Source organism: Cupressus sempervirens, chromosome 9 (assembly GCF_028749045.1).
Source record: "Cupressus sempervirens isolate cs-2001-9-10 chromosome 9, ASM2874904v1, whole genome shotgun sequence".
Classification (NCBI taxonomy): domain Eukaryota; kingdom Viridiplantae; phylum Streptophyta; class Pinopsida; order Cupressales; family Cupressaceae; genus Cupressus; species Cupressus sempervirens.
Genome location: NC_143126.1, coordinates 750,798,729 through 750,821,118, shown reverse-complemented (window position 1 = coordinate 750,821,118; position 22,390 = coordinate 750,798,729). Strand labels below are relative to the sequence as shown.

The 22,390-nt window shown below is 36.2% G+C and overlaps 1 protein-coding gene across 1 annotated transcript in view; it reads left to right on the top strand.

The window, feature by feature from the left end:
- The first annotated feature begins 3,445 nt into the window (after positions 1-3,445).
- Positions 3,446-22,390, top strand: part of LOC149540866 (putative RNA-dependent RNA polymerase SHL2) — a 45,696-nt gene continuing 26,751 nt past the window's right edge. The window contains exon 1 of the mRNA XM_089801931.1: positions 3,446-6,754. Within this exon, the coding sequence (XP_089658057.1) occupies positions 4,064-6,754 (2,691 nt within the window). The 5' untranslated portion in view covers positions 3,446-4,063. The remainder of the gene's footprint in view (positions 6,755-22,390) is intronic.

Here is a 22,390-nt window from a genome sequence, read left to right as displayed (position 1 = left end):
AAGTGTTCCATTTATTCTCATGAGAGATGGATTCATGTTGAATCACTACTCATGAAACATGGGTAAATGAGTTTGACTCAAAATTACACAGTTAATACTTGATAGCAATATCACAAAGGGAAACATTGCAAAGAATGGTGGCAGAAAGAATGAGCGAGTGTTGAAGTTTTTTTAATAACAATATGTGGCAGACAATGATAAACACATAGAAATCCCTATTATCAAAACAAAGAGTAGAAGAAAATATGGACATATACAAATAGTACAACATCAATTAATGATTGAATCGATAATATACACTATTTCTTTACCATTTCTTATAATTATTTATTTTTGTCACATTACATGCAATGATTTGAAGGGGGAATTATTGAAACATAAAACTATGGAAATAATGAATTAGGAAAGCACAACAGAAAATCAATCTCTATTTTCGACCATGTAGACAATTACTTGACCATTTTGACTAATTATTTATTTTTATGGTTGTACATTCATTGATTAAAAACCCTTAACCTCAATGATTACACACCCTTGAATCATTCCATAAACCTTAACCACAAATCAATTATCACTCAAAAGAGTCCCTTTTACATTACATCTGATTTTTTGAAATCAATTAAGACTCTATTTTTTCATTTCCCTTTTCCTAAAATGAATTTATTCATTGACATTATTAATTGTAATACAACCTTAAAAAAAATGATTTAAACACACTAAAATCAATGATTTCGGTAAACATGTCAAAGAAAATTATAAACACAGACTAAACCCTATTTTTTTGCCGAAAGTTGCAAGCTACTTAAATTTTTTTTTTTTTAAATACAATAGAAAACAATCATTATATCAACATTCTACACTTATTATTTACCATTTCAACTATTTTTTTTTTTTTTTCTATACATTAAGTGATTCAGAACCCCTAAATCAAAAAAATCGTTAACATCAATGAGTAGAAACCCATGAATAATCTCAAAACCCTTAATCTCATCCCAAAATTCTTGAATACACCCTCTACAAAACCGATATTCACACTCAATGCTTTAAAAACCTTTAATCATTACAAACTTTGAACTGTAAATCAAATCACATCTAAAAGAATCCCTTTTACATTTCATCTAGTTTTTTGGAAACCATTTGAAGCCCAAATTTTTCATTTCCCTTTTCCCATAATGATTTCCTTCATTGTCATTATTAGCTACAACCAAACCTTAACAAATAATTGTAACACACTAAAATCACTAATACATTTGGTACCAAATTGCAACGGCAGTGCCATTGCAATTTGGTACCAAATGTATTAGTGAATCAATGATCTCAGTAAATATGTCAAAGAATATTATAGACAAACAAAAAATTAGATATTTGTGCTGAAACTCGCAAGTTATTTCGATCATTTGCACAAAACACAACAAAGATCAATGATTATTTTGACATTCTACACTATTTCTTTACCATTTAGACTACTTATTTAATTGTATCGTTTTACATTAAATCATTAAAACCCTTAAATAAATTAAAAAACCTTAACCTCACTGATTAAAAACCCTTGAATCATCCCTAAACACTTGATTGCATCCCAAAACCCTTGAATACCCCTTCTACCAAACAAAAATTTACATTCAATGATTTAAAGCCCTATAATCATTACAAACCCTTAACCCCATTATTTCATTTTCCTTTTCTTGTAATAAATTCCTCCATTGCCATTATTAGCTGCAACACAACCTTACATAAGGATTCAAACTCACTAAAAGCAATGATTTCGGTAAATATGTTGAATAAATTATAAACATAGACAAAATCCCATATTTTTGTCGAAACGTGCAAGATACTTAAAACATTTGCAAAAACCATAATAGAAAGGAATGATTATATTGACGTTTTACACTAAATCTTTACTATTTTCTCAAATTATTACTTTCTTTCTCATTACATGCAATCATTTCACAATAAAACCCAAAAAATATATAATAAAAACTACAAGAATATCATGGAAACACTAAGGGTCCATTTGGTTCCTGGAAGATGACAGGAATTGGCTTTTTCAAAACTCAGATTTGAAAATTTGTGTGTTTGTTTCAAAATTTGCAAAACGGAATTAGCATACGAGACTTCTAGTTTTGCCTCAAAACCAAGTTTTCCAACTTCCTAAAAAAAGTAGGAATTGAAAATCAAAACCTGGTTTTGTTTTTTAAGGAGTGTAAAAACAATAGATTTGATTACTTTTTGAAATTTGCCTTCAACTCAAAGCTTACACATAAAAATGTGTCTTCACACGCATCTTCTGAGTGAAACAAACAGTTTCAATAAAATCCCAAAAATCGGAATGAAGATATACAAAACCTTGATTTGGCTAAACCAAGGTTTGTAGAAATCTAGGTTTTTAAAATTCCACGAACCAAACGGACCCTAAGTGAATGATAAATAACGATGAGATATTCCTACTTCGTGATTTCTCACCTCAAATCCAAAGAAGAACAAGGTTGAGTGAAATGACAAAGACAGAGGCGATGGGAAGTGTTGGCAGAAGCTCTGCAAGTGACTTCTACATGATGAAAATGAGTCGGTTTAGCATAAATTCGTCATAGTAATTGGGTTAATTGCGGGTGGTAATGTGACATTTGGTGAACGTCTATATGTGTTACTGTGCACAGGTTTAGGATCAGCTGTGGTTAAATTGCATACACGAAGGGGTGTAATAATATGGAGTTTTAATTATCGCTAGGAACAATGTGTTTTAATTAGAATGACCCCCTCGCTACCCTTTCTACCTAGTACACGAGTTCACATTATAAAGTGAACATTTATTGACACAAAAACAATTCCTAATTAGGTATATTGTAAATGTTTTTTGGGTTAAAATGTAACGATCATTGGTAGTTTCTGTGGTGAGTTCCGAACGAAAGTAATAAAGTGACACACTACCTTGCATTCTATGTGTTCTACAAATAGCTTCATAAATGTGGGAAAGTCGAAAGATTAACTTTAAACTCTTCACTCACTTATAAAGATTCAAAGAAAAAATCGAACAATTTTGACATACAAATTAAAATCGATAGATATCCAAAGTTAGCCTAAACGGCTATAGATTCCCCTAAACGACCATCAGTTTTCAAAATTATAGAAGCTACAAACTCCCAAACCTCTTTGGCCTTTTCCAACGCTGGGTCTCACTGCCGAGCTGGAGCAATGAAGGTACGAGGATCTTTGGAACAATTTGATTTTTAAGTAACGTACACCATCGTGGCTACCAATTTTCTCGTCATAATCTCTGAAATCCATTGCTTCGCTTTGAAGTTTCCCTTTCTTACATTAATATGGATAAGTTGAAAGTTGGGCAAAAACTATTGCTTATGATTGTACTCTGAAGTAGTTTTGATGTCCTTTTCGATCTTTAATAATAGATAATATATGATTCTCCTGTTGTCATCCATGGGCTTTCGGACTCGAGATACACCCGATATGGAACGGCGTTCCAGTTGTGAAGATAACAGACACTCGTGATTTCCTATGAAATTCCCTACTCCCAAATTAATATTAGACGAGAAATTGCTAATTGGTTTCCTTCCTTTCAAGAATAATTTGTCGAAACGGAATCGACATTCGTTCTTGCGGGGAGCTGTAAAAATCATTCCTTACCGGACAGCGAAAGATTTCCATAAAGATTTATGACATCATCTGTACTATAGTGTGGAATCGAGTGAGAAGATTACATCTAAGCTGCGATGTAAGCATGTGGATCCTTCCTCCAAGGGGATGGAATGTGCCATCCTTAGACAATTGGGTTTGTAATATGGCGTGTATATTGACTTGATCAAAGTTTGCAGCAGAAGAATCGTAATCAGTAGAGAAATAGATGAGACTCAGAATTAGGGGCAGTGATTTGTTGATTGGTAATTTGGTATTGATGCAGGGGGTGCTGGACGTATCCACATCTGCAGTTGGGTGTTGAGTATATACATTGGCAGTTTGGGGTTGGGCATATATACATTTGTGCAGGTGGGTATTACTATTGTGTGTATATCCATTTTGTGTAGGTGGGTGTTGTGGAGTTTCAGTGATGGAACCAACTCAGATAAGCCTGGGAGGATTCGGAGTCGGGGTAAGTGCCAAGCAACTCGCAGAATACTTGGAAGAAAATGTGGGAATGGTGTGGAGATGCAGATTAAAGGCATCATGGACCCCTCCCTTTGCATTCCCAAAGTTCACAAGCAGTAGCAACTACTTGTCTGCGAACAGAGATGTGGTGCCTCCTCATGCCTTTGTTCACTTTGCAGCTCCAGATGTTGTCAAGGAGGCCGTCAAGCTCGCCAGCCATGGAAAGCTGGTGTTCAACAACCAAGCTCTCATAATCAAGGTTGGTAGCGAAACCTCGTCTAGAGTAGTTACAAGAAGAACAATTCCACCGCACAGATTTTCTCCTGTTGCGGTTGAAATTGGTTCATTGTACAGCCTTGATGAGTTTTTGGTTGCTTGGAGGGGACCTGCTTCTGGGGTAGATTTTCAAGTCGATCCGTTTGATAAAAGGTGTAGGATTATTTTTACTCAAGATCAGTTGTTTGGTTTTCAGAATTTGAATGAAGATACTCTCATAAAATGTGACTTCAAGATTGAATTTATGATCAGGGACATTCGAAGTGTAAGGTTTCTAAATGAGTTGGGAAAGTCGGTAATGCTTATCCAGCTTTGGGTTCCACCTTGCATATATTATAGAACTGCAGATGACGATGTTCATGTGGCAGTTCCTTTTGCTCTGTTAGATGATGATGATCCATGGATAAGAACCTTGGATTTTACCCCCAATAATGCCATAGGTAGGTGCTTGGTATATAAGATCGCTCACTCTCCTCGTTTGGGTCACACCATGGAGAAAGCCAAACAATACTTCAAACAAAACCGCTTACTGGAGGTAAATATTTCTAAGGTTTCTAGTCTGAAGAGTTGGAACGAACCTTATGTTCCTAGACCAAGGTTCTTTTTGGTCCTCCAACACCACCCACAAATCCCCTTTGATACCATGTTCCTCCTAACTGCTCTTGTACACAAAGGAATTGTAAATTACCACAGGTTAACCCCTGAGCTTTACAATTTGTTGAGTACAAAAGTGACGCCAAGCAAATTGTCCACTATAGCACTAAGGCAGATGCTTTCATACACTCATCCAATTTTTGATGCTTTTGAAAGACTTAAGACCTTGCTTAGTTGGATCAAAAAGAACCCAAAGCTTCTGAAAAACCCAAAGATTGTTGAGGAAACAATTGAAGTTAAGAGATTGATTATAACTCCTACAAAGGCCTACTGCCTGTCTCCGGAAGTAGAGCTGTCAAACAGGGTCATAAGGCACTTCAAGACACACGCAGACAGATTTCTACGAGTAACTTTCATGGATGATAGCATGGAAGAGATGTCTTCAACAGCATTGATAGTTCACATAGCACCTATAGTTAAAGATGTATCCTCTACTTCTCCTGCTCATAGGACTGCTATTTTTCGGCAAGTGAGACAAGTACTGCTTAATGGGTTTGAGCTCTGTGGTCGTAAATATTTATTTCTAGCCTTTTCTGCCAACCAGTTGAGAGGTCGTTCCGCATGGTTCTTTGCTGGCGATAAATATGTTAATGTGCATAAAATTAAGAGGTGGATGGGGAACTTTCCTGAATATTGTGTTGCCAAGCATGCTGCTCGAATGGGTCAATGCTTCTCTGCAACATATTGCACAATACGGGTTCCAAAGAATCAGCTTGAAGGAGACTTTAATGACATAAAGAGGAATAACTATAATTTTTCTGATGGTATAGGAAAGATCACTCCGGATCTTGCCATGGAAGTTGCTCAGAAATTGCAATTGATCATCAACCCTCCCTCAGCTTATCAGATCCGCTACGGTGGCTATAAAGGTGTGGTTGCAACATGGGAGGCAAAACCTGGAAGCACACATAAGCTGTCAATGAGACCTAGCATGGAAAAGTTTAAATCTCAACATGACATGCTAGAAGTCATCACTTGGACCCGTTTCCAGCCCTTGTTTCTGAACAGGCAGATAATTACATTGTTATCTACTTTGAGAGTTCCTGACATCGTTTTCAGCAGTTTACAAGATTCAATGGTGCATAAGCTTAGTCAAATGGTCGAAAATGATGAAGTGGCATTTAATATATTAACCACATCATGTACTGGGGATTTACAATACACTGCTGCTATGATGCTAAGTGCTGGTTTTAAACCTCAAACAGAACCACATTTAAAAGATATGCTTTCTTCCATAAGATGCGTCCAATTGGAGGAGCTTCTTAGAAAATCTAAGATTTTTGTCCCCGATGGAAGATGGTTGATGGGCTGCCTGGATGAATTAGGGGAGCTTGAATACGGGCAGTGTTTCATAAAAATTTCAAGCCCTCCCTTGGAGGGTTGTATTCTCAATAATGGCCAAACCTTTGTAGAGAAGAAAATGAGTCCAAGGGTGATAAAAGGAAAAGTGATTGTGGCCAAGAATCCTTGCTTACATCCTGGTGATATAAGAATCTTAGAAGCAGTTGATGCTCCTGGATTGCATCACTTGGTTGATTGCTTAATCTTCCCACAGAAGGGTCCTAGACCTCATCCTGATGAAGCTTCTGGAAGTGACCTTGATGGGGATATCTACTTTGTTTCTTGGGACTCCAGGCTCATACCAGAAAGTGGTGAGAGTTGGCAGCCAATGTGCTATTCTGCAGGTGAAGCAAAAAGGTCACAAACACCCGTGACAAGAGTGGTATGGCTATTCTTATCGTCCTTATCCACCATACCCCCTGTTTATATTCCTTATATCTCTTTCTGCTTTAATGTGTAATATAAATTTTCAAGAAACTGCATGCATTATGGTTTAAGTTATTGAATTTTTTTTTTTCAACTGCTATAATGAACCCTTTTCGTTGACGAGTAAAATTATGATGCTTTATTATTACATTGAAACGAAAACCGATTATTATAATCAGCTTTTCAATGTTTGTGCTTGCATAACCATTAAACTGTGCTTCTTTTACTGAGAAAATCAATGACACTAACAATATCTGCCCTGCTGTAAAAAAAGTAAATGAATTGTGTAATCTGAAATTGACATAGTGACTATAATCATCACTGGGTAACTGAAGTAGAATATACAGAGAAAGATTCAGAATAATCTCAACGGACTGATTAGATATAAAAATAAATTGACATCTTGACTGCAATGTCTGGAGTATGTGTATGGTTTTCCAACTTCATATTCTTTCTCCCAAATGCAAAATAAATGTTATCCAAAATCTGTGTTATTGGCACAGGGCTGTAAAGCCTGGTTTGAAACCCTATCTATAGATGGTAATACCCAGTCAAAGGCAACGTGAGGAGGAGCTGCAATATAGTAAAAAACTATAAAAATAATTGAAACCACAATAATGGTGGAGCTCAAATCAAACCTTTAACCAACGTTGGAAACCTAGTGGCAAGTTGCAAAATGATATATCTTCAAACCTCAATAAAAGGGAGAAGAGGTGGTCCCTTCTAAAGGTGAGCCTTCCACTTGGACTAAATTTTCAAAACACTAAAACTAACATTTGTGTCATCTTCTCAGCTGAACGTTATTGCTCATTCTCCTTCATCCATTGTGGTCTTGCAACATTCTTGTAGAGGGACAAAGTGTTTGAAATGATTTGTTGCATAAACAAGAAGGATGTAAATTCCTAGTATTTAGTTAGGTACTTTTTCTTGAGATGGACTTTTTACAAAATCATTACTCCACTCATGACAAGATTGATAGCAGTGACATACCTCTAGAATCTTGCCGATGGATTGTCTACTAGAATGTTTGAGGTTTTACAAACCTCATTAGGAAGTATGTTGCGAGGAATGCTTGTAAAAAATATAGCTTTGGATATCTTTTTCTTACAAGAGGTTAAGATTACTATTTTTTTTTCTGTTGCTTTCATTATTTGGCTTGCCAAATCATTCTTCTATAGCAATCAGGGATTCACGATGTAAGTTGTGGAGGGGTCATCAATTTTTTCTCTGCACCATGGATGTAGCCCCAGTAACGAGATGATTTAGGCAGTCTTCAACATTGAAAAACAATTTTTGTTGGAATTATTGTTTTGCATCCTTATGATGTTGCTGAGAGATCCCTTTTGTGGCACTAGATTATTGATTCAACTCCTTTTTCCACTTGGGTTTTATTCAAAGACTTTCATATGATTAGATGGATTATGATAAAGATGGTTTTGGATTCTCAGGCATTGGAGAACTAGTGAAAGGAAAGTAACTCATTTTATGAGTAGAAAATTGGAGCTCTTTGATCTCAATGTGGGATGTTGCCACAATTGTTCTATACAATCGGATTTAGTGTGTCCTGACTTCTAAAAAGTCATGGCCAATTATTTTCCTCTTCTGATGGAATCTTTGCTAGAGGATACTCTTTAGAATCATTGTTCTACTCAGTTATGCATTGAACAATTAAATGTTGTTATCAAGGTTGGCAACACTTTTTTCCATCACGTCTATTTGCTAACTCAGTAACCAATGTTGCTCCGCATCCATTGTACGCAAAACCTTGACGCTAGGCCTTCTTAGCATATAGGTTGGATTAATTGGTAGAATGGGGCATCGAATGCACCTCTTACTTTCTTCATATCTGTAGTTGCTAATTGTCTGGATTTTATCAGCATGCTTGTGTGGTCACCACCTCTAATCTTAGTTAATTTTTAAGCCAACTTAGTTCTTAAAGTCAACACCTTTTCTCCTACCTTGTAGTTGAATGTAGTCATTTCCTCTATGCTATTAAAAGAAAATTTCTTATAATTATTTATTTATAGGTGTTAAACTAAAGCCTAGTTGCATTTGTTTAAGGTAGGGAATAAAACTTTGAAAGAGTTCTTTCAAGCTCTTTGTGCTTGACACACCTCTTGAGGCATTGATTGGATTAAAAATAGTCATCAATTGCTTATGGAGCTTCATGATACCCTTCCAAGTGTTGGACATTATGAATATACCTTTTCCAACCATAAGAGAGTTCTCTTGAATGAGAGCATGTCTTACAAGAGCGCCTCAAGGTTCTTCTTTTCCTTATTTTCAATAAGCTTTTTGTGATCTATTTCTCTCCATTGTTGATCTTTTAAAAGAAACCTTTACTATGGCTAATGACAAATCCTCGGAGTATGATGGTTTTCGTAATGAATTTTTCAAGACCTTTTGAGATTTTCTTGGCAAGGAGTTTCATAAATTTGATATTGAAGCATTTCATTCTAATTCATTAGGAAAATTTATCAATAAAGGAAATTTTAATTTATTCCCCAGTCTAGCGATTTTGAAGATATCTACAATTAGAAGTCAATCATATTGCTTAATATTTCATATGGATCATAACCAAAGCCTTTGCATTGATATTGTGTCTTCTTCCTTAATTGTGCAACCCACGAAAACTGGCTTTATTAGTTTAGATATATCTTGGATAAAGTCATAAAGGTTTGAAAAGGTATGGAATTAGCTTGATGAATTTGTCAAGAAGCTTTTTTCATTAAATTTGACTTTGTCAAAGCTTATGATTAGACCAAGTGGCCTTTATCCTTGTACAATCTAAGCTTGAATATTTAGGTCTAATTTTATTTTATTTGTTTATATGCTCTTTTCTAATGCTTCAATTTGTCTTATTATTAATGGCTAGAAATCCACTGCTTTTGCCATTTTGACGTCTATCAACTAGGGATGACATGTAGCTCCCATATTTTATGTTCTTGATGCTAAAGGTTTTGGATACCTATTGGTTCATTGAATTTCTTAGAGGATAGCCAAGGTATTTCATTGCTTTTAATTCCATAGCTCAATCAAGTAATGGTCATTATGCTAATGATATTTCTCTAACTCTTTCGAAAGAGGAAACAATATTTGCCAAGTTTTGTGGTGATTGGATATGGATTTTCAAAACTAGTACCTAATCTTCCCTAGCACAACTCTTATAGGTGGAGAATTGATTGGGCATGGAGAATATTTAGGTTTCTAGGCATTCCTTTTGTTTTTCAAGCTTCTCTAGGTGCTCTCTAGCAAGTTCTTCTAGCTGGATTTAACAAGAGGTTGACACATATAAGGTAACCAAACTCTTACCCTACCAGGGAAGGTCTAGATTTTTTCTAAGATTTTTGCGTGCATTTGTGCTTATTCATCTTGTTGGGTTTCTTCTAGAGCCTCTTAGTTGAAGGTGGAAAATCTTCTTACATGCTTTCTTTGGACCTCATTTGAAGATCATAGAAGTTTTCATTAGGTGTCATGAAAGTGTTGTTTTCTCCCACACGATTCTAGAGGTTTAGGTTTAATTTTCACTTAGGGTCAAGGATTGGCTTTTTGTGTTGAATGGGTCATCAACCTCTAGAAGGTATTAAGGCTTGAAAACTTGGTTCATCATTGCATTCATTTTGGTATTATCTCTTTTGGGATACCATTTTGGAAGTGGATTGAATTCAATTCACTTTTCATAATGAAAGAGCTCATTCAAATTAAATGGACATTTGTGATGATGGGTTTTAAAAAGTTTGGGAAGCTATGGAGTCTTGACTAATGTGGGATGATATTAGCTTTCACAATGGTCTATCAATCATAAATCTATTTAGTGACCTCTCTAATCTTTTATTATCAAAATCATCTTTTTGCTAATACCACGTAGGTCCATTCTTTGATGTTCTTTTAGAGAGGGGGTCAAGACCTTTCTAGATTTCTTCTCCAGGGTTCTAGGATTTTTAACTGGGCGTAGAGTTAAGGAAAAGTTTCATCTATCTAATCAAGATTGTGAAACTGTTATTGATGCTATTTTTGTAGATGTGTTCATTAAATTGGATTTCATCTAGAACAATTGGAAATGGTGTATGATAGGGAATTGGGAAACATCAGAAAACAAGCATGAATAAGGTCAACCACAAAACCAAAACATCATGCAATCAATCCCTAAATCACACCATTAAAGTTATTGAAGCAAAGTGCGTAAAAACATGAAATCAATCAAATAAACACTCCCTTCAATATTGTTCCAATGCCTTTCTTTCTTCTCTTGAATGTGATATGTTACTCCTATATGACAGTGAACATAATATTGAAAGCACATGAATAAGGCAATAATGAGAATACTTGAAAGGTTGTGGTTAATTAAATGTGAGGAAATGAAGCCAATTAATAGAGTTCCAAATGGGAACTCCAAATTGGCAATTGAATGTGCAAATGGGAATTTGTCATGATCATGACAAATTATGACATGATTGCATGCACATGGAAAATGGAATTTGGAAGGGAAAGGGGAGGTTAAATTAGTGGGAAAATGGGAGGGAAAGGGGTAAGGAGTGTGGAGACTAAAATGTAGGAAGTAAAGCACACTTAGGGGAAATGGAGGCAAATTAGTAGGATGACAGACCATTTGGATCTTTAGAATTCAATAACTCTTGCATTCGAAAAAGGGAACAATTAAATGCAAAGGGGGAATATTAAATTATATTTATTTACCATGACAGAGAACTTAGGGATAGGAATAAATTATTGGTTATTTACTCCTAGAAGAATGATTAATCAAATGACAAGATTAAATGATCAAGGATGAAATTAACATGATCGGACATGGTGAGAAGGTCAAATTGATTAAAATATAATGCAAATTAGAGATGAATATTAGCAATCAATGAAACAATTTACAAATTTTAATTAATGAGGAATGGTACAATATTGGTGAAGGATAAAGATCAAACATGTAATATAGAAGACATGTTAAAAAGAGGGACCATAGGTGTGGACCATTTTTTGGCATCATTTATCCCCTCTTTGAGACAATGAAATTTTGAGCATTGTTTCAAAGAAAATTAAAAGATCACAACCTAGTGGAGTGACTGAATGGAGGTAGGGTATTTTTCCTCTCTTTGAGACAATGTGATTCTAAGCATTGTTTTGAAGAAATTAAAAGATCTTGCCCCAGTAGAGCGAAAAAATGGAGATAGGATGCCCCCTCAAAACATTTGGTGGATATTCGACACTAGGACAACTTTTATTGAAAATGATTGCAAAAGAATGACAAAAGAAGAGTTAGATGGAAGAAGAAATCAGAGAGAGAAGAGTTAGTAATGATAAAACTTAGTTTCATAGGTGCACTTTATCTTTAGAGAGTTTTATTTAATATGACAAATATATGCATCACACCATGACATAGAAAGTTAGGGCGATAATGTGATCCCATTGCATAAAAAATTACATTGCAAATAGGGAATGCTTCAATCCATCTTGAAGCATTGGACTTACTTCAAAACTTAATGAAAAACACCCTGCGAACAAGAACAAAAATAAAGGACTATGAACTATACCAACCACTCTTATCACTCAATGATATCCTTGAGTAGCATAAGAACATCACCAACGATAAATCAATAAAAGATAAGACCCACCAAGCAAGTCAATAGTCATTCTAATCTTGTTGTCAAAGTTAATAATTTGTTTGATAATGAATCTAGTTTCAAGAACAAAGTACTCTGTCTAAGACAGATACCGTATGGTTTTTGAGTATATCGCGCATGTATAAGACAAATGATGATGTTGATCGACTGATTTAGGCAAGTTTGATTTGATTTACTGCTGACTTGATTGGATTTTTGGTTTGTTGATGCATGATTTGGTAAGTGCAATGTTTGACAAGACTTCAAATTGTACCTGCATTAAAATATATCTTGCTGTAAGGGACAATTTATTGTCAAAACAAAAGGGATTATGTACATGTTTATTGCTGAATTTTTTTATGATTTTATGATTTTTGAAATATTTAATTTTTTTGTGCTTTCATCAGGTGTTTTACAATTTTAACGATTTGTTTTGGACTTTTATGATTTTTATTGGTTTTCTTTTCACAATAACATTTAATTTTTATGAATTTTTATGATTTTTTCAAGATCATTTTTAGGATTTCTTTAAGGGACATTTTTCAAATTTTATTGGTTTTTAACGACATTATTAATAATCAAGCAAGATGTATTGAATTTCCCCTAGTGTCTAGCAAGCTAGGGACATAAGGGATTGGCGGATGGACATGTAGATGGATGAAGGCCAAAGGATGGTTATTATGTGTTGAAGTTGTTTGGATGCTAAGGACTATCCACAAAATGGGATAACATATTTGTACCAAGCATAGGGATTGGACATGACAAGATAGGGTAATGATATGGTGCACTGAATGGCATTTAGTGCACATGAATGAACATGTCAAGAGGATCTTTTAAAATATGTTTAGTGTTTTACATCCTTATCTTACATTAAGACCAAGATAGGGATTTGGATAGGAAAACCATAGGATACGGATAGGGTAAGTAAGATCGAGAATGGACAAGGGGGAGGGGATATGGATTAAAGGTTGTGATATGATAGGTGATATGGACCAAAGAGATGTGAACAATGTAAGGCAAATACGATATGTTATGCTTCTAGAGAGATCCCTAGCCTTGTCAAGATCGAAGTTGGGAAAACGGAATATGGATGTCGATAGGTGTTGGAAATATTCAAGATATAATAGGTTACTGAGAGGGGAGGGGTGAATCAGTAACAATAAAACTTTTGAAGTCAACCATACACAACATTTACTTATCTGTCCTGCTGCATAAAATCTATTAAACATTTAAGCCATATATGCACAGAGATTTGATGACCCAGAAACCTTCCAAAAGTAGAAAGTAAAACTGGGGTGGGGATGATACCCACAAAGCTTCGTTACTGCAGTATGAAGTTGGCCGGTTAAGGCTTACAATGATCACTTTTGGTGATCTGCCCTGTTAGGAGCATAGAGGATTGCTAGATCCACCTTGTTAGAGGATTTACAAACATACTTTATAAGTATGCACTCTGTTAGGAGATTTGAATAAAGACGGTTAAGTCTACCCTGTTAAAGGATTTTACAAAAATGATTCACCTGTTAGGATGAACCAACAGATCAACTTACAACTTGACTGAGTTCTTTATTGTAGATCACCTTCTGTGATTGATGAAATCATTTCCGCTCCTGGTAGACCTTGGTGAGTATTCTTTTCTGCTGATGAATTCGCATATCATATCTTATGTCCCTCCTTTGTGCAATATTCTATCTTATTTTGAATTTGTCAATTGTATATATACCATTCCAATAATTTTTCATGCAAGGTCGGCCAAACACAAGTAAACAAAATATAACTGAGTTGGCCAAATGGTAAAATAAACTCGGGTTCTTCAGACAGACTTGATGACCTTCTGATACGCGGCATCCACTACGTTACTCGGCATTGTCATGCACTCGGTAGAGGTAGGGGCTCGGTTCATACTAGTCATACAACGTTGCCTGGAACTCGGTAACCATTGGTGACTCGGTAGATATAGTGTCACTCAGTAGAAACTAACTTCTTCGATAACCTCCTGAGCTCGGTTATCACTGAGTGCTTCCTCACTCGGTCAACACTAAGTGCAACTTTACTCGGTTGACACTAAGTGCCTTCAGTGCTCGGTTTGAACTGTGTCTCCAGTGCTCGGTTTGAACTGTGCCTCCAATGCTTGGTTTGAACTATGTTGCCATCATTCGGTCTGCACTGTATTACTCGGTGTGAACTGTAAGATGAGTGTTGTCACTAATGGCAAATAACTTTATGCCAACAATCTCCCCCTTTGGCATTAGTGACAAAAACAATTATGTGCAAAAATAGACATACTGTTCTGAATTTTCAAAATGGATCTTTGCAAGTCTTATTACATATATCTTTCTTACATGTATCTCCCCCATACAATATGCATAGTATTTACAAGTTATTACACATATCTCTTTCACAATTATCTCATGGAAGTGTGCTATCTCCCCCTTTTTGACAATAATGCCAAATTAAACAATATATATTTACACAGAGAGTCCAAAATGAGAGATAAACTCAGAATTTACCTTGAGAATAAGAGCCAATGTCTTATCTCAATTTTCTTGCAAAAGTTTGCTGGTGGAGAGTGCTATTTGAACTTCTGCAGAAAGTTCAATCATATGATCTGCAATTGAGAAGTTTTTGTCATGAATCAATGTTTTGGAATGGGCAATATGCTTCTGCATTGTGTCCATGATAGGAAGGATCATATTTTGGATGTCAATCAAGGTACACCTGATCCTTGCTTCCTCTCTCAACAATTCTGCCTGTTTCTCTGACAAAAATCTTATTCTGAGATGATGGGATGAACTTGAACTGTGGTCAAGCTGCAACATTTGTGCACTGACCTTCATATCCTCATCAATTTTATTCAACTTTTCTTTGATTTCCTTAGTATACTCGGTAACATCACAAAGTTTGCCAAAAAGTGAAGTTACATTATTAAAAGAATGTTCAAAATTACTCAAAATTGTAGACAGTTCTACCTGTTTTAATGCAATATGCTGAGCAATGTGCTCAAGCACCTTATTGTCAAATTTCTTCTTTTCTTTTTCAATCAATTTTTCTTGGCCGGAGGTATCCTCATTGAATTTGTATACAGCCTCTTCTAACTGAATCAAAATGTGTTGAGTAGAATCTACTTCAACACCTATAGCCTCTGTTAGAATATTCTTAGCACTTTCAATAATACTATATTCCTGGTCTCTCTCATGCCTCAGTTGTTTTTGTCTTGCCTTCTGATCTAATAGCTGACTGACCATTCTCATTTCATCAACTGATGCATTATCCAGATCTATCTTAGGAATGATAATGTCCTTATCCAAGTCTATTTCCTCATCCACTGCCTTGCTGGAAATCATGTATCTTTTTGCTTTTCCTGCAGTGACTTCACCTTTTCCCTTTGAGACTGAAACAATAGTTGATGAGGCTGGACTGGTTGACAAAACTGGAATAGGACTAGCTAGAGGAAAACTGAGAGAAGTGCTAACAGTATCAAAAATTGATGTTCTTCCCAAGATTGATGTACAGGTTGGTATGGGAGAACTAATAGAGGCAAAAATTGGAGCAGATGAAGTTGTCAAAATTGAAGTACTAGTGGGTACACTTACTAAACACTCTGCAGTAGAAGTTGATATGCCTGATGAACTTACTGCTGTAGCTGATGATGCCTCGGTTAATGAAGATGGCTGCAGCTCGGTTAATGAAGTGGTAGACACTTGCATAGATGGTGTTCGGAGCTGAGAGGAGACAAGTGAAGATTGAGCAATTGATGAAGCTGTTGTGCACACAATCTCACTAGTAGAGGCTATCTCCACAGTTGATGTAGCTGCTTTAGGTGGAGAGTGAGGAAGAGATGCAATGACTTTGGCTGCAATTTTTACAAGATCATCTTCCTCCTTAGCTTGATTAGCTTCTTCTTCCTCTATTTCCTTGTCATCTTTCTCCATTTCATCTTCCTTGAATTCTTCCTCAACATTTATCATCATTGAATGCAGATCCCCTGGAATATCTTCAATATCATCATCATTGTTGTCGTTGTCCTTGATTTCAACAATATCCTCATTGGGTTTATGTAGATGATAGACATGTTTCCACATGTTTGTTGCATCATTGACAACATGCTCAATGTCTTTGATAAGTATCAAACAAGTGTGGAATCTAATCATCATACTTCTGCATCAGTGAGACTCGGCAGGAGATTATTCAGGGTTTGCTCAAAGATATCTTTGACAGTTTTGGTTGCAATTTCCCATCTTGGTTGCAACCTCTCCAATAGCTCTGTAGGGATCTGAGAGGCAATCTCTTCAGGAGAGTATTTCCATCTTCCCATTTTATTCAATACCAATTCTTCAATCTGCATTTTCTCCTGTTCTGTTCTTGTCTCAAACTTCAGTGCTTTGAAGTTTGTGAAGCTAGTACCTTCTTCTAATTGCTTCAACCTTGCCTCAAATGTGAGTGGAGGCTTGATAAATACAGGTTCCTTCTTTCCCTGTCTTGTTCTCCTGGAGAAGACTGCAGTAGTTTGCTTTTTAGGTTTGGTGATAATCACCTTACCTTTCTTTTGTTGAGGCTCCTCTTCTTTTTTTGACTCGGTTTCCTCTTCTTCTTCATCATCTTCTCCTTTCCCTTCAGTAATCATCAAAGGACCAAGTCTTTACTTCTGCATCAGTGAGACTCGGCAGGAGATTATTTAGGGTTTGCTCAAAGATATCTTTGACAGTTTTGGTTGCAATTTCCCATCTTGGTTGCAACCTCTCCAATAGCTCTGTAGGGATCTGAGAGGCAATCTCTTCAGGAGAGTATTTCCATCTTCCCATTTTATTCAATACCAATTCTTCAATCTGCATTTTCTCCTATTCTGTTCTTGTCTCAAACTTCAGTGCTTTGAAGTTTGTGAAGCTAGTACCTTCTTCTAATTGCTTCAACCTTGCCTCAAATGTGAGTGGAGGCTTGATAAATACAGGTTCCTTCTTTCCCTGTCTTGTTCTCCTGGAGAAGACTGCAGTAGTTTGCTTTTTAGGTTTGGTGATAATCACCTTACCTTTCTTTTGTTGAGGCTCCTTTTCTTTTTCTGACTCGGTTTCCTCTTCTTCTTCATCATCTTCTCCTTTCCCTTCAGTAATCATCAAAGGACCAAGTTCTGTTTTTAACTTTGCAATCTTCCTCTTTCCTTTGCTAATGACCTGAGGGATTTTGATTGAAAGCTCAATTCTGGCTTTAGCTTCATCATAAGTTCCAAAGACTAGTTGCTTTGGGTCTACTGGTTCATTCACCAGTGCTTCTATGATGTCTTTGGTTTCATCAATATTAACCTCATAAGGAAGAGGTTTCACCCATGCAACTTGGGGCTTGACTGCCTGTATGTATACCTTGTCACAATCTACCATAAAGCATACATCTTCTCTGTATTCCTCAACCAGTTTAGGTGGAATCCAGAACCTATTGTTCATTCTTTCCTTAAAATCTTCAAAGTAATTATCCAAAATACTGTCAAAATTTTCACCTAACTCTGCAATAAACTCATTTATTTGATAGAGAACGAGAATATCCTTTCTCCATACTACTGATCCTTTTGATGGAAAAGACTTTTGAACATAGAAAAATAGACAGATCAAAAGTGAACCGAATTTGCAGGAATTGTTCTTTGAAGTCCTTATGCTTTCCATATTTTTATTAAATTGAGACAAAAGTAATTCAGACAGATCAAACTCAACATTCTTCTTTACTATCTTATATGCTAAATCTACTGCTTCGCAAGGTACACTGTTTGGACGGCTGGAACTGTAAATTTTATGAGCAATGACGTGAATACCAAATCCTAATTCAGCGTCAGTTACTGTACTGAGCTTAAGTCCTCTACCATCCCATTCTGCTTGGGTTAGCCTTTGCAGTTCTTCCCGACCTAGGGTTTTGGTAGTCTTAGCTTTGCTCAATATGGGAAGGCCAATAATTTTGTTAATCATTTTCTTTGTGATAAGCACTGGTTGCTCTAACCACAATTGCCCATTGTGAACTCGGCTGAGTACATACCTAACCCATTTAATTTGAAAATTTCTTGGCAAATGTGAAATGTGGGTTAACCCTTTTGTTTCAAGGTGTTTATGCTCGGGTTTCAAATTCCCATCTACGCTCATTTCACCTAGGGCATTATCAATTTCTAGGTTTCCAAGTTCTTGAATGGAACATTTGAAATGAGAGCGAATGTCATTTATAAGGAGTACCTTTGGAGGAATTCGAGACTGAGCACCGTTAGGGTCAAGTGATTCTGCAATTGCTAGTGCCAATTTGAAGTTCGGCGCCTTCCATTCCACACCTTTAACCAGCATTTCTGAGCCTCTCTTTGCCTTGGAGCTGTTGCTACCGGATGCCATTGCTGCTCGGTAGGTGAAGGGAAATTTTGAATAGATTCTTCACTCTTAAAAAAAATTCGCTCGAAATTGCTTTAAGCTTGCTTTGGAATCACAGAAGACAACTTAGCTCAAAGTTCGTAGTGAAGAATGAGATCAAATTTTGCCCTTTTTGATGAAACATTCGTCATAAATGCTTGGTACGACGGTAGATGAAATGACAGGTTGTCATCCACTTGCTCGGTAGATATTATCAACACGGTGATCAAAACAAAATATTGATGTACCGACCTAACTCGGTAAGGTCATGAACCGATCTCGCTTGGTAGATACAACTCGATGAGTGAAACTTTGTTGCTCCCGACCGAACTCGGTTGAGTCTTGAACCGATTTGGGATCAAAGTGTATCTGCATACTGATCTGATCATTTTTTTTCTTTTGGAACTGCTTAGGATGATTCTTGAAGGATGCAGTTCCATACTTTCTTTTATGAATATTAATTGGAAATGATGGAGTCACTCATTTCTTGAGTGACATTGCCATTGCTTGACTTATCTTGTTCAGTAGATTTAGGAATCCATTGTTGCTTCATTTGCTTTCGGATATTGTCTGCTTTGATTTTCTTTTCATCTTCAATTCTTTTTATATTCATACAATTTCTAGCTATATGACCAAGTTCTGTACATGTATAGCACCTTACAGTAGTGTCCTTCTTCCTTAGGTGATGTTTTGCACAATTTATGCCAGTATGTCCATATTCTCCACAATAGTGACATCTGCACCAGGTGTTGTAGTCCCATCCAAATATGGCTTTCACAAGTTGTTCAGCTGGATTGAATGATTTGGATCTGCATTGGAATGCCTTGTGACCATGTTTATTGCATTTGTGACAGTTGCCTTCAAATTTTGGTTTTTCTTTGCACTCATTTGCTTTGTGACCATGCTGATTGCAATTGAAACATTTACCATTGAATTTTGCTTTTCCATTGCTCCAGCATTTGTTTGATGTATGACCTAACTTTCCATAGTGATTGCAAGTAGGTTTTTGATTCTTTTGGGTACTTTGTTTTGAAGATTCACCTTCTTCATTGTATCCAAGACCAGCTTTACCTTTTTGTCTATGAAGATTCTGCTCATTTTGCAAATTCAATTGATTCATATCTGCTTGGGATTTCATCATTCTTTCATTGACTTGCCTTTCAGAGATTAGGTCATTTTCCAAGCTTTCATTAATTTGTCTCTCAACTCTCAGATCACTATGCAAACTTACATTGATTTGTCTTTCAATGATTAAATCATTTCTCAAACTTTCATTCTCAGATCTTAGAATCATGATTTCTTCATTTGCATTAGATAGTTGTCCTATAAGATCTTCATGCTGAAGGGATAGATTATTCCTTACCTCTAAGTCTTCATTTGCTTTGTTTCTCTGTTCCAAAACTTCACATAACCTGATGGATTGGACTTCTTGTTCTCTTTTGAGCTTTCTTACCTCTTCTTGCAGAGATCCATTCTTTTCTAGAAGTTCTTTGATTGCCTTGTCAGCTTCTTTTGAACTACTTGATGGTAACAAATCTTCAATCTTTTCTTCAACATAGTGATGGTCATTCATTTGTCTTGCAAGTTCCTTTCTTCTTTTTAGGGATTGAGAAAGATGCTCCTTTGCTTCTTTGAGTTGAACCATGGCCCTTTCTAGATCTAGCTTTTCATTTTCAATCACTTTCTCCAATCTGAATATCTCCATAACTTAGATCTTTGCTCAAGCTGTCAAACTTTGTCCTGAGAACCAAAAAAGCTCTGATACCAATTGTTGGAAATATTCAAGATATAATAGGTTACTGAGAGGGGAGGGGTGAATCAGTAATAGTAAAACTTTTTAAGTCAACCATACACAACATTTACTTATCTGTCCTGCTCCATAAAATCTATTAAACATTTAAACCATATATGCACAGAGATTTGGTGACCCAGAAACCTTCCAAAAATAGAAAGTAAAACTGGGGTGGGGATGATACCCACAAAGCTTCGTTATTGCAGTATGAAGTTGGCCGGTTAAGGCTTATAATGATCACTTCTGGTGATCTGCCCTGTTAGGAGCACAGAGGATTGCTAGATCCACCTTGTTAGAGGATTTACAAACATACTTTATAAGTATGCACTTTGTTAGGAGATTTGAATAAAGACGGTTAAGTCTACCCTGTTAAAGGATTTTACGAAAATGATTCACCTGTTAGGATGAACCAACAGATCAACTTACAACTTGACTGAGTTCTTTATTGTAGATCACCTTCTGTGATTGATGAAATCATTTCCGCTCCTGGTAGACCTTGGTGAGTATTCTTTTCTGCTAATGAATTCGCATATCATATCTTATGTCCCTCCTTTGTGCAATATTCTATCTTATTTTGAATGTGTCAATTGTATATATACCATTCCAATAATTTTTCATGCAAGGTCGGCCAAACACAAGTAAACAAAATATAACTGAGTCGGCCAAATGGTAAAATAAACTCGGGTTCTTCAGACAGACTTGATGACCTTCTGATACGCGGCATCCATTACGTTACTCGGCATCGTCATGCACTCGGTAGAGGTAGGGGTTCGGTTCATACTAGTCATACAACGTTGCCTGGAACTCGGTAACCATTGGTGACTCAGTAGATATAGTGTCACTCGATAGAAACTAACTTCTTCGATAACCTCCTGAGCTTGGTTATCACTGAGTGCTTCCTCACTCGGTCAACACTGAGTGCAACTTTACTCGGTTGATACTAAGTGCAACTTTACTCGGTTGACACTAAGTGCAACTTTACTCGGTTGACATTAAGTGCCTTAAGTGCTCGGTTTGAACTGTCTCCAGTGCTCGGTTTGAACTGTGTCTCCAATGCTCGGTTTGAACTGTGTTGCCATCATTCGGTCTGCACTGTATTACTCGGTGTGAACTGTAAGATGAGTGTTGTCACTAATGGCAAATAACTTTATGCCAACAGATAGGATGAGGGATATGATGAACATAGGATAGTGGAGGAAATGAGAAGGATAGTGGATACGAAAACATGGATGAAATCTGCCCCCAGGTATGGAATACAATAAATTCATAGATTACACATGACATGTTTGCCAAGTTTTTCACTATTTGATGAATGATTTCTCTTTGCTTTTTTTTTGTATTACCAATAAATCTGCTTGTTAGGTTTTCATCAAGGCAGCAATTTTTTCTTTTACTCTATATTTGAACTTTTATTGACATTTTAGGAAGATGCGGATGCATGATAAGCTCAATGGAAGAAAGAATCAAGCATTTTCTCTTTAAATGGTGCTCTTGAAAGATATGTGAAAATGGAACATAGCTATTGATGGTATGCTTAAAGACATTGATAGGGTGATGACAAAGGGAGATGAAAGGGATGATTAGATGAGATAGGATAAGGATTTGATAAGATGGATAAAGGGTTGGAAAATAGGTGTTGGATAATGGAGGGAATGTTAGATGAATTGCTTTTGAGTGAATGGAAATGTGGGCAAGAACAACATCGACACACACCTTGAGAGGTGATGAAGTTATGGAGGAAAACGATATTTTGGATTTGATGAAAGAATGGATATGTATCTTGGGACATAAAGGCTTAAAATGGATTTCGAAGGTTGAAA